General features: G+C 43.9%; 1 protein-coding gene across 4 annotated transcripts in view; it reads right to left on the reverse strand.

Annotated features, from left to right (window-relative positions):
* The window catches only part of DLG5 (discs large MAGUK scaffold protein 5), a 120,578-nt gene that overhangs the window by 42,908 nt on the left and 64,144 nt on the right, over positions 1–13,526 (reverse strand). For all 4 annotated transcript variants that reach the window (XM_087963906.1, XM_087963905.1, XM_087963904.1 and 1 more), the window contains exons 11-17: positions 11,836–11,968; positions 11,549–11,676; positions 10,346–10,521; positions 8,694–8,797; positions 6,861–6,953; positions 5,011–6,036; positions 1,148–1,286 (exon numbers count right to left, since the gene is read on the reverse strand). In XM_087963906.1, the coding sequence (XP_087820032.1) occupies positions 1,148–1,286; positions 5,011–6,036; positions 6,861–6,953; positions 8,694–8,797; positions 10,346–10,521; positions 11,549–11,676; positions 11,836–11,968 (1,799 nt within the window). The remainder of the gene's footprint in view (positions 1–1,147; positions 1,287–5,010; positions 6,037–6,860; positions 6,954–8,693; positions 8,798–10,345; positions 10,522–11,548; positions 11,677–11,835; positions 11,969–13,526) is intronic.

Genomic DNA, 13,526 nt, shown 5'->3' on the forward strand with positions numbered 1-13,526 from the left:
AAAACTTTCCCAAAGATACAAGTATCCCTGGACTCCCAGGTGCACTTCAAGCCCTCATGGCACGGGGCCAGGTTACTTGAGGGACCGCCTTGCCCCACTGGCCCGTACCAGCAGAGGAGGCATGCTGTGGGTCCCGTCCGTCCGATTATCCCAGCTGACGGGGTCCGGAAGGAGGAGTTTCTCTGCTGTGGCCCCTGTCCTCTGGAACATAGGTGAGGTTGGCCCCCAATCCTCCTATCTAAGGGCCTAAAGTTGTGGCTCTGCCCATCGGCTTGGAGTCCCAGTGGGGGATCAGCGCAACAGAGGGGGCTGACTGAGTGATAACAGATGCCATCTCCCTCGCCACTCCGCCCCCGTCCTCTCCATGTGGTCCTTGGGTTTCAACGTTTGATTTTAACTTTTTTACGTTTTAACTTAGATGTAACTGTAAGCTGTCCAGTTATCCTACTGTAAAATGGGCAGCCAATACGTTTTTAAAATAAAATAATAAAATAAATAAAATAAAAACAATGAAATGAATTAAATAAAATATAAATGAAATAATGAAATGAAATAATTAAAATAAAATAATTAAAATACTAAATGAAATAAAATAAAAATAAAATTAATAAAAGAAAATAATTGAAATAAAGTAAAATAAATAATAAATGAAATAAATTAATAAAATAAAATAATAAAAATAAAATTAATAGTAATAAAATAAAGCCCTTAATTTCCATTGCTTAAAAGAGACAGCTGCTAAGTGATTCCCCCCACCCCACCCCCCATTTCACCACTCTTCGTTCCACGGTTAAGTGAATCCCTGCCATTGATAAATTAGTAATTTGGTTGTTAACTGAGTCGGGGTTCCCTATGGAGTTTTGCTCCACAAGGGGAATCCCCTGACACCACCACCCCTGGGGGGGGCTCTGCAACCGTCATAAATACACGCCAGTTGCCAAACGTCCAAATGTTGATCCTGTGACTGTGGGGATACGGCAACGATCATTAATGCTGAAAAATGGTTGTAAGTCACTTCTTTTTTTCAGTGCCCAATGGCCTCTCCGTGAACGGGTTGTAAGCCTGTGTATCTGCGGTTGGGTTGGGGCAGGGAGGTTATGCAACAGAAGGAAGTGTGAAATGAACGTGGGTAATCGTGGGTACTAACCTCCCGACAAGCTTCCGGCGTATAAAGAGGCTGACACAAAACCGTCACTATGCCGACTGGCCCGTTTGGGTGAATATGTCGGCCATTCTTGTACCTCTGGAGACAGGAGCTCTTCACTCGCTGGAATGTATTTCTGTACCTGGGGAGGAAAATCCAAAGCATCTTTCTATATTTATGGGCAATATGCGCCAACTCAGGAAACTCAAACTGCCCAAGGAGCTGCCGATCCAGTTCTACAGAGGAATGATGGAGTCTGTCATCTGCACCTCTATAACTGCCTGGTTTGGTTCAGCAACCCAACAGGACAGACACAGACTTCAGAGAGTAATTAGGACTGCAGAAAAAACAATTACTACCAACCTGCCTTCCACTGAGGACCTGTACACTGCACGAGTCAAAAAGAGGGCTGTGAAAACATCTACAGACTCCTCACATCCCGGACATAAACTGTTTCAACTCCTTCCCTCAGAACGATGCTATAGAGCACTGCACACCAGAACAACTAGACACAAGGACAGTTTTTTCCTGAATGCCATCACTCTGCTAAACAAATAATTCCCTCAACACTGTTCAACTATTTACAAAGTCTGCATTACTATTACTATTAATCTTCTCATCATTCCTTATCACCCATCCCCTCCCACTTGTGACTGTATGACTGTAACTTTGTCGCTTGTATCCTTACAATTTATATTGACTGTTTCTTAGTATGATTTGATTGCTTATTGTACCCTGTAACTATCATTAAGTGTTGGATCTGATGATTCTTGACTCTTGATGAGTGTATCTTTTCTTTTATGTACACTGAGAGCATCTGCACCAAAGACAAATTCCTTGTGCCCAATCACACTTCATCAATAAAGAATTCTATTCTATTCTAATATTTCAACAGAAGCTTTTCCCCATTATAAGAGCGACTGCCACAATCATGGTTTATAAATGGATGTTGCATTTCACTACAAATTAGGTTTTCAACCACAAATTCGCCTTTCCAAACGAAATGATTTCCGGGGATCCCCTATAACCCTCTTGGACCTATTCTGAGAACAAACGATCCTGGTCAGATTTAATACTTAAAATACACACAGGGTACAATTTCTATTTGCCTACAACTCATATGGGTAGTTCTCGACTTATGACCACAACTCAGCCCACAATTTCTGTTGGTAAGCGAGATGTTTGGTTCGGTGGGTTTTGGCTCCACCCACCCGCACCCGCCCTATCCTGTCGTATCTTTCCATCTTTTGGACTCAACTAATTCATGTGGCACAGCTGATTTCTATGTCTCAGCTGTTCTACTTACCGGGGCTGCCCTAGAAAGTGAGCAGTTGAGCTTTAAATCACTGTATTTTGAACTCTGCTGTCATGCCCCTGGTGGAGACTGACTCTGAGGGAAAGGAGGAACAGCTGACAGGGGGTGGAAGTGTGGCTCCAGAGGTTGTGGAGAAGGCTGGGAAAGGGCAGAGGCTGGCTGGGCAGTCAAAGCTGGACCCAGGCCCATCCCCTCTCCATCCTAGGGCATGCAGGGAGGGGAGAGGATAAGGGAGAGATATGGTCTCCTTGGGAAGAGAGGGCCTTGATCCTCTTCATGGGCTGCAGCTGTGACAACTGGATAAGAGGACAGAGTACGGGTGAGTGCTGGAAACAAAGCGTGGAAATATCTCTAGTTTATTGTTCCTCCCTGAATTTGGCATCCTTCCCAGTGGGTGTTCTGATATCTGTGGATGTCTTCAAGCCCTTATCCTTGCCTGGTTTGTGTTGTTTTTTACTCTTTATAATTTAAACAGCATTTCCTCCTTCTTGTAACTGCTTGTGTGGGAGTTTTTTGTCTCCAGACAAGGATATTTGGAGCTTGGAAGCAAAGTGAAGGAATAAAAGGGGCTTCAACTGTTTTTTTGACTGTGTTTATTTTGTATCCCACCCTGGGTCATCACAGCTGCGTGCGCACACTTTTGCAGCCCACCACTGCCTTGCAGCCTCCCCACAGTCCTGTCTTCAAAATTCAGATGCTTGGCAACTGACTCACATTTATGACGGTTGCAGTGTCCCAGGGTCACGTGATCCCCTTTTGTGACCTTTTGACAAGCAAAGCCAATGGGGAAGCCAGATTCACTTAAAAGCCGGGTTACTAATTTAACCACTGCCACGATTCACTTAAAGACTGTGTCAAGAAAGGTCATAAAATAGGGGCAAAACTCATTTATCAACTGTCTCACTTAGAAACAGACATTTTGGGCTCAATTGCGATCGTAAGTCGAGGCCTACCTGTACAGAGAAACACCTGTGAACACTTAACAATCATGTCAAGCTCAACTGTTTTTTTTTTCCTGAGGTAAAGATTCCTTTAATCAATTAATTTTTATTATGGTCACCGACCAGCCAATGGTACAGATTCCTTTGCTCCTATTCAAAAAGCAGAAAGACTTCGTCTAAATGAGCTGAAAAAAGAACTAGTTTTCTGTGGCCAACTCACCATGGCCAACTCACCACACCCAACTTGCTGTAGGAGAACTCCACCGTGGCCAACTCACTATGGGACACGGTGAGACAATTCAACAATTCAACTTATTTACTTAAAATAATTTTAAAAAACATTTTAATTTTTGTCTTTCACACTTCATTTTGCCCTTAACTTTGGCGTCTTTTATCTAATGATTTCGTTCCACCAATTTTTTTATATTGGTGTAACTCTTGTTCCGGGGTGAGTTGGCTGCAGTGTGTGGTCCTAGATCCTGTTCAAAAAACGTTGTGGCACACTTTGAACAAGAAGTTAACTTTTGTGCGATGCAATTACACTTCAATGTCAGAAAAGATCATTTAAACCAGGGCTGTCAAACTCGCAGGCTGGATGCATCATGTGCCCATTTAAAGTGGGGGACAAAGTGTTTTTGTCAACTAAATATCTTAAGTTGAAACTTCCTAGTAGAAAGTTGGACCCTAAATTCTTGGGTCCATTCCCTATATCTAAAATAGTCAATCCAGTGACGGTCCTTGGCTGTTGGGAAAAATACACCCAGTATTCCATAGTAGCTTGTTAAAGCCTGCTGTAGGTTCTAATCTAAGGCCAAAACCAGCAGCTCCCCCCAAACCTCTGGTTGTACAGGGTGAGACACATTATGAAATAAAGAAAATCCTCAATTCTAGATTACACCAAGGATTACAATCTTTGGTGCTATGGAAAGGCTACTCTTTGTCAGACACTACTTGGGTAAAAAGTTGGGAATAAATGCAGATAGATTGGATAAACAATTCCATTAAGAATTCCCTGACAAGCTAAAGGGTCCCCTTGGAGGGGGGAGAAGGGGTTAAGGGCATTGCATTAACTCCTGGTTGTGTTTTGTTTACTGTATTTCCCAGGACGTGATTTTTTTCAAGGGGGACACCTGTCAGCTTTGGAAGCCATATTGAGTTCCAATGCTCCCACACTGACACAATTGAGCCTGGGAAAGTGGGAGGGGGGAAATTCATTGGAGTATATCTAGTTAGACATAACAACATTCTTTTTCTGATTCAAGGTCAGGTCGTGTTGCGCGTAGTGAAAAGGAAGTCTTACTTTGGGATGGATGGTGATTGGGGCGTGTGATGTGGTGATGGGTGTCGGGGATGGATTTGTACTTTTTACTTATTGCAAGGAAGCCCAGAACTTTCAGATTCGGGATTCCACAGTTGTGTCAGTTACTATCCAAATAAAAGGAACTGTTAGAGATCTCTGTCTCAGAGTTATTGGTTGGAATGGAGGTTTGCTGGAATGCTGACACCCGGTTTAGCGCCATGACAACGCAAGTTTGACACCCCTGATTTAAACCCTGAAATCACCGGGGAAAGGAATGGCCAGGATCCTTTGTTCAAGATCCCATATCTACCTGTTGAGATGGATTGGGAATGGGCACGGGGTTTAGTTTATGCCTGAAGGCGGGAGCAGATTTGGGCCTCGGTCTTTTACTTTCAGGCTCTTCCACTCTTTGAAAGCCAAGGTCCTCTTCACAGGATTTTCTCGAGGGCAAATGTCCAGGGTCTATCCCCTCTTCCCTGTAGTAATGTCCTGAGGGTCTACCTCTCCCCTTGATAAGACAAGAGTCTGGCTTCAATTCGAAGGAAAGCGGGGGCTGGACTGCAGCTGGACTAGGAGGGGGTGAGCCCATTGTCACGGTAGACTCCGAGGCAGAACTGGCCTGCTGTTTGTGTTTAAATTTAATGGAATCGCTTCTGGTTGGAGGCGTCGGAGGGGTGGAGATGGCTTCTGGTTTTGAAGTTTGGGCTGACAGTCCCAACATGGGACTGGGAGACAGATAATCCATTTTGGGAGGGGTCAGAGGTCTTTTGAAAGTGTCTGGGTCAAAGATGGATTTTCTTTGTTTGGGCTTTTTGTAGACTGAGAATTTTTCCGTTTCTGCCGGAGCGAGGTTGACTACGACTTTGGGCCATGTGCCACCGCTGTGCTTCCCACCCGCTCCTTTGTCCAACGCACTCCCCAGAACAATGCAGTCTGCCACGGTGGGATCGAAGGAAAGCCGCTGGTTGTCCAGGCTCACTATCCCATAACTTGGGTCTCCATAGCCATCTGGACCAAAGGATTCAAGGCTATGTTCCGAATTGCTGTGGCACTCGTGGACCGAGTTCCGGTGGGAGTCGCTGTGTAAAACGCTACCAGAGAATGGTTTCAAGCTGCAGTACAAACCGTTCTCTTGATCACTCTGATCCTTCTTGACATCCATTATGTCCGGGTTGAAAATATCCGTTTGGGTTGAGCTGTTGTGCTTTAAGTTTCTTTTATTTTGAGCCTGTACTTCAGATGCATGGACTCGGCCATTAGAAATCTTCTCCGAATCCTTAAGGTTTTCAAATATGTTCTGACCACTCCAAGAGGAACTTGAACTTTGAGGATAAACCTAGGTTGAGAAGAAACAACAGGAGTATGTATGTACTGTATGTATACGCATGCCTGCCGGTTCTTTAAGTAACACTAAATAATATTCCACCGATTGTAAAATATGATGGGGCTGGATTTGAAAATATTAGAAGGAATGATATATCAATCCCCACTCACACACAGCAAAGAGAAGCAGAGATGGTTAAACTGATTCTTTTATCCAAATAAGACATTTGGATAACTATAAATCCTTTTGAAGTTTTGGAAATTTGGCTCGAGACTCATGATTTAATTGGGGTAACTGCTGGAATCCTGACAATTACATGTAATTTTGTCTCTAATTTGAAATTGCTTCCAGATTTTGTGTTTGCAGAGGTGGGGAGGGGAAATGAAACTTTGATTCTGTTTTTGTAAAAGCATTCTTCTTCTAAGTCAAGGTCATGTTATTTCTGCACCTGGTTGAGAGTACGTCTCAAGCTGGGATGGATGGTGATTGGGGAATGTGATGCCATGAGGAGTGCAGGGGGTAGATTTGTAAATTTTTACTTATTGCAAGGAAACCCGGAACTTTCAGATTCAGGATTTCCCAGATGTGTCAGTTTACTACTCTAATAGAAGGAACTTTTGAGAACATGTCTGTCTCGGAGTTATTGCTTGGAGTTGTGGTTTTCTGGAACGCTGACAATGTCATTATCGTCTTCCGAGGAAGAAATGGGGATTGTGTATGGTGGAATATAAGAAGAAGACCACTGCAAAGGTGGTTGATACAATGGTTGGAAACCTCTCCTATTAAATAAATATTATTCACCAACAAAAGGCTACACACTCTTTATTCCCACTCACCTTCATCAATGAAAGTGTAAGGGACTCCCTGCAGTTTCGCAGAAGAGCTTCACATTCGGTCAGTGATTTATTATCTAGTGCAATGCCGTTTATCTGCAAGAGAAAGGAGAGTATCAAGCATGCAACGGTCAAGAAAACACTAGGATATTCACTGTGTTCAATATTGGCCCTCCAGGTTCACTTTCCACACCCAGTTCTTCAAAAGAAGATTTTCTTGTCTGTTCCTTTATTAGCGCTTGGATAGGTAATTCTGCTTTGGGTAATAAACGAGAACCATAACATACAACGACCGCAATGGCTTGCACCAAATTTCAGTATTAGAATAATAAGGCAAGCAAGAGTAATTTTCTGAGCCAGAATGTCAGACGTGAAAGACCAGGTCCACACAGGAAGGTACACTTAAAACTGATTTGTTGCTTAACAGATTATGCACAGGGATCTTTTCAACTGTTAGCACCTGCTTGGAGTTAGATAAGAGTCAATGGAATTCACATTGTGGCTACATAGAGATTCTAGGCTGATTCCTCTTTTAACTCCGCCTCCAGGTTCTGTCACTCCTTTCCCCTACACACACATGTTTTGGAAGGAGAGGAACAAAGTGGGCAAGGAGACCTCCAAACAGGTTCTGTCATGCATCCGTCGGAGTCTGAATACGAGGAGGAAGATGAACAGCCGTCAGGGAGTGGGAGAGTGGCTCCACTGGCTGTGGAGGAAACTGGGGAAGGGCAAAGTCAAGCTGGGCAGAGCAGGGAAGAGGTAGAACAAGGAAGAGGGGGTTCAGATGAAGACCAAGACCCATCCCCTCTTCATCCTAGGGCACGCACAGAAGAACGGAGAAGAGAACAACGTGGGTTGCATGGCTTACGAGGAAGGAAAGAGCCCTGATTCCCTTCACAAGGCACACCTGGGGAGGGAGCTTAAAGGAGAGGCAGTTGGGAGGGGCATGTACTGATTTACCGCCTTGTTACTTCATTTCTGGAACTCTGTATCTTGCTCTGCCAGATTTATTACCTTATTTTGCCTTATTGGATTTATAGTTTAAAGTTTTCAGATTTCAATGTTTGGACTGGAATATTTGCAGCCAAAGGCTGGTGCAGGTTCATGGGAGAGTTTTTCTCCAGACCGGAAGGTAACCAGGTCACTGGGGGTAAAGTTGAAGCTAATAAAGGAACTCATTCTTATTCTCTGGCTATGTTCCCTTTGTGCTACGCCCCGGGTCATCACAGGTTCAGAGTAGGCCTTGTAGATGGAAAGAACCAGGATGTTCTTCTCCCACTCCTCCCAATTTTCTGTTAAACCTATTTAGTGCTGTGGTTTCTCTACAGAGAGCCCTTGATTTACAAATGGTCATTTAGTGATCGTTAAAAATGATGGCTGATCTGAAAAATAGGACTTACCACCTGGGTCAGAAGTTCTGATGGTTAGGCCCCTCCTTCCATGGTCATGTGATTCCACTTTGGGTGCCTGGCAACCCGGCCACATTTATAACTGTTTGCAGCATCCCATGACCATGTTTTATGACGGTTTTCCCAAAAGCCAGCAGCTATTTCCAGTTTTTGGCAAAACTGTGCCCACAGCAAGCCATCCGTTCACTTAATGTACTACTGCATTTCTTTACAGCTAGTATGTTTGCTCACCAGCCCACTTATAGTTAGCATGTAACTTTAGAAGACATTATCTCTGTTTCTGGCCAAATAGGCTTCACCACTTATCTGATGTGAATTTCTTTTTTCTTTTTTTAATAATTTTTATTAAACCTTTTCGCATATAAAAACAACACATTTCTACTGTGAATCTCATCTACGGACTAAAGCAGACTGAAAAGGAACTTACAGCAATGATCCTATCTCCCACAGTGAGCGACCCCTCCTTGGCAGCTGGACTGCCACTCATTATGGTGGCGACAAAGATTCCATTTTCTAGACCAATTCCACTGTCTGAAACGGAGAGGACCAAAAGCGAAGGTGAATTTTTAGCAATTCTTTCACACAAAAGCTCACCGGCGTGCACATCCTTCATGTTTGAAGGATGAGGCCATGTGTGTGGTTGTTCCATACCTGCTTCCTGGTAAAGCCAGTCCTGAACTGGTTGAGCTAGCCGCAGTTCACCCAAATCTACTCAGACTTCAGCAAACATTCTCAGAATTCTGAAGTTTAAAATGTTTTCTTTATAGCAATAGCACTTAAGACTTATAAATCGCTTTATGGTGCTTTACAGCCCTCTCTAAGCAGTTTACAGAGTCAGCCTACTGTCCCCCAACAATCTGGGTCCTCATTTTACCCACCTCGGAAGGATGGAGGGCTGAGTCAATGGCAACAGCAATAGCACTTAGACTTATATACCACTTCATGGTGCTTTACAGCCCTCTCTAAGTGGTTTGCAGAGTCAGCATGTTGCCTCCAACAATCTGGGTCCTCATTTTAATGACCTCAGAAGGATGGAAGGCTGAGTCAATCTGGAGCTGGTTAGGATCGAACTCCTGGCTGTGGGCAAAGTCAGCCTGCAATACTATATTCTAACCACTGTGCCACTATGGCTTGCTTGCTTGCTTCTTTCCTTCCTAAGCAATAGCGCTTAGACTTATGTACCGCTTCACAGTGCTTTCCAGCCCTCTAAGCAATTTACGGAGTCAGCCTCTTGCCCCCAACAATCTGGGTCCTCATTTTAATGACCTTGGAAGGATGGAAGGCTGAATCAACCTTGAGCCGGTCAGGATCAAACTCCTGGCAGTGAACAGTGAGTTAGGTCTGCAGTGCTGCATTCTAACCACTGCGCCATCTCGACTCTTTATAGAAACGAACTGGTTATTTCTCTTCTAACTCAACCAGTACAGTCCCTTTGGTAGGCATCTCTCATTTGAGCAGCTGATCTACCTTGTGTCTACCTTACCTGTAGGTGAAATCTTTGGTGTAAGTCTACAGCGGTTACTCCTGAAAACTCACCATTTTGTTTTGAGTTCTCAGCATCTGGCAGCAGCTAGGTGACTTTGGAGACTAAGCAAAGCCTGGTTTGGATTTGGATGGAAAAATTCCAAGAAATGTCAGGGATCAGGCTAAATTGGGAAGTTTTTCTTTTTTACAAAAAAATCATCCAGAATGATACCATATTTATTGCCAAGGAAAATGCTGTATATGGCAAAATCCCGGACACCAACTAAAGAATTGAGGTTAACTGAGATTTTACCTTCTAATTTAGGAAAGAGGGTATCCTAAGAGCTACTCTGCATAGTGATACAACCACAGCTGTTACAAAAAACAAAACCTGATGTTTTAGATCACTAATACCCAGTAGAAAACATCTTCCATAACAGGCATTTCAGTCTCACAGGAACACAAACCAGGAAAGCATACCAAAGTATTTATTCACTTTGGCAGCAAATCCATGAAGAATGCAGTGGAAACATTGACTGGATCTCTGCATGTTTCTTATGCATAGACAGCATGTATAAACAACTGCTGACTCTGAGAGCAGCATGAGGGCCTCACCTTTATGGCCTGAAAGGTTGATGTGCAGCGGTGTTACCACCTTCCCTCCTAAGGACTTCCTTCGGCGAACCACCATGTTGATCACTCCTCCGCCATTAAGGACTGCTTTGATCACTTGCTTTTTGTCTTTGTTGGTGAGGTCCACATCATTTATCTTCAGCAGCCAATCGTTCACCCTGGTTAATTAGAGCCAAACACATGACCTTTGACATGACTGAGTCACCTCATACATACTTCTGTTAAAGGTCACGCAACTCCCGTTCAGAATCCACGATCTTCATTCTTAAAACCTTCTCGTTTTAGAAAATCTGCTTCTTAAGTCCTTCATTTTAACTGCGCCCTGGTGTTTCTCCTAATAACCCCAAATTTCATGTCCCCAGTCACAAATGAGCAGAATCATGGCATGATGTACAGTCATTCTCTTTCAACAAACACTCCTCCCTTGCCGGAGTCAACACAACACCCATTACCTTCTCCCAACATTGGCACCAGTGGTGGTATGCTACTGGTTCGGCCCGGTTCAGCCGAGCCGGTAGCAGTGATGAGTTGTGGAGAATGAACCAATTCTCTCCGCTGTTCTGCTGTTGGTCCCGCCCGCCTGCCCAGGCTCCCATACAAAGCGTAGCTGCTTTGCACGGCAGCTGCTGAAGTGACCAGGAGAGTGCAGGCTTTCAGGAGGTGAGCTAGAATGCCTCTGTGCCTGCACAAATGCCTCTGCACCTGTGCAAAGTGCACATTTGGTACACGCGTGCATGCAAAGTGTATGCATGCGTGCAAAGTGTGCCCACCATGCCATGCCCACCAAACCAGTGGTAAAAATAGTTGAATCCCACCACTGATTGGCACCTCTTAAAATTTCTCCATTTCATTTTGCTATCTTTGGCAATCAAGAGGCAAGCAACGTTTTAGCTATTTGATAAATAATTAGGCTTCATATCGATGTGCTCCTGGCAAATGTAACTGCCAACTACCCTTGTGGTGCTTCATGCATTTATTTACACATGAAGAGATTTACATATGACAAGTGATAATGACAAGCAATGTTTACGATTTATCATTATTCTACTGCTTTGCATGTTGATGAGAACTTCTGCACTGGAGACAAATTATTTGTGCTGTCTAATCACACTTCGCCAAAATAAAAGTATTCCATTCAAATGAAGTATTTGATTAAAGGGTTTGGACGAACTACCCACTGCGTACCTCAGTCGTCCATCCGCAATGCTTCCTTTGTCGACTTTGGTAACAAAAATTCCACAGTCTCCAGGAAGGTAGGGTTCATTCACTCCTTCAGCCACATCAAAGCCAAGCGCCTTCAAATCCATGTCTTCCTAAAAGATACGAACGCAACACACACCACCTGTAGTGATTTTATACTAAAGACATGCGAGCACATGTGAGATCTTGCTTTCCATCCTCTCTCTGTTTGCCTGGAGCTTCCAAGGATCAGAGCTCTGTTGCCAACCTGCCACCGTGGACCTCCAACTTACCCTGTCTTTCTCAAACTCTACTACTTCTGTTTCCCACTCCATTGAATCTGTATCAATAGCTGAGTCGTGGGAGCTGTGAGCCATCAACTGTCGAAACCTTGCTTCTTTTTCCAACTGATTCTCCATCTTCTCTCTGTGGAAAGTTGAGCATGACAATCAAGATGAGAGGACAGCTTATTCTTTCTCACCCTTACATGCTCTGGATGAGAAGGATGAAGGGGTCCCAATTTCAATGCTGGATTCCTTGTGTTCCGATTTAATGTAATCCTGATAGCCGATTAATAGGTAGGTGATCCCCCCCAAAATTAAAAGAAATCTGCTAAGTGGACAAAGAAGGAATCTCTCCTAACCCATTCAGATTGGACTATTGTGGTTTCTTTGTCTTCCAATTAAAAGTTAGTCCTATAGACAGATCTATTCTTTCCTTCTTTTCCACATTTTGTGGGTTTACAGGTTTTAATACATGTTGTTTACCCATAACACATTATATATGCATATACAAAAGTATGTGGGTCTCGGTCTTTCTTTCTCTCTCTCTCTCTCTCCCTCTTTCTCTCTCCCTCTCCTCCTTCTTTCTCCCTCTCTCCCCTCTTTCTCTCTGTTCCTCCTTCTCCCTCCCTCTTTCTCTCTCTTCCCTTTATCTCTCTCCCTCTCTCCCTCTCTCTCTCTTCCCTTTCTCTCTCTCCCTCTTTCTCCCTCTCCTCCCTTTCTTTCTCTCCCCTCTCTCTCTCCTCCCTCTCTCTCCCTCTCCCTCCCTCTCTCTCTCCCTTTCTCTCTCTCCCTCCCTCTTTCTCTCTCTCCGTCTCCCTCCCTCTCTCCTCCCTCTTTCTCTCTCCCACTTTCTCTCCCTCCCCCTCCCTCTCCCTCCCCCTCTCTCTTTCTTTCCATCTATCATGCATAAACTTGCAATGTGTGAAATTCCGGCATTTGAAATTAAACAATACAGATAGTCTTACAACCATTTTTAATGTCTATGGAGAGTCTCAGTCTTCCAGGTCATGGTTGTCCCAAAGGTGCTTTTTTCCCCCAAGAGGTAACTGGACTTTCTGGTTTTTCTTTTGAAGATGTTTCGCTTCTCCTCCAAGGAGCTTCTTCAGCTCTGACTGATTCTCTCACCATCCAATCAGAGCTGAAGAAGCTTCTTGGAGAAGTGAAACATCTTCAAAAGAAAAATGAGAAAGTTCAGTTGCCTCTTGGGAAAAAAAAGTACCTTTGGGACCAACTATTTGTTTAGTGAACAAACTTACAATGTCAGTGAAAAAAGTGACTTGTGACCATTTTTCACACTTACCACTGTTGTAGCATCCCCATGGGCACATGGGCAAAATTTGGGCACTTGGCAACTGGCTCATATTTATAATGATTTCATTGTCCCAGGCTCACTTAACCGTGGTTAGAATGCAGTATGGCAGGCTAACTCACTGCTCACTGCCATCAGTTCAATCCTGACCAGCTGAAGGTTGACTCAGCCTTCCGTCCTTCCGAGGTGGGTAAAATGAAGTGGGTAAAATTGTTGGGGGCAAGAGGCTGACTCTGTAAACTTCTTAGAGAAGGCTGTAAAGCACTGTGAAGTGGTATATAAGTCTATTGCTATCTATCATGTATCAATGATCAATCATCCATTATCTATCCATCCATCCATCCATCCATCCATATCTGTCTGTCTGTCTCTCTCTCTGCCTGCCTGCCTG

Source organism: Notechis scutatus, chromosome 4 (assembly GCF_049901735.1).
Source record: "Notechis scutatus isolate UNSWTSFEM ecotype Mainland chromosome 4, rNotScu1.2, whole genome shotgun sequence".
NCBI classification, from domain to species: domain Eukaryota; kingdom Metazoa; phylum Chordata; class Lepidosauria; order Squamata; family Elapidae; genus Notechis; species Notechis scutatus.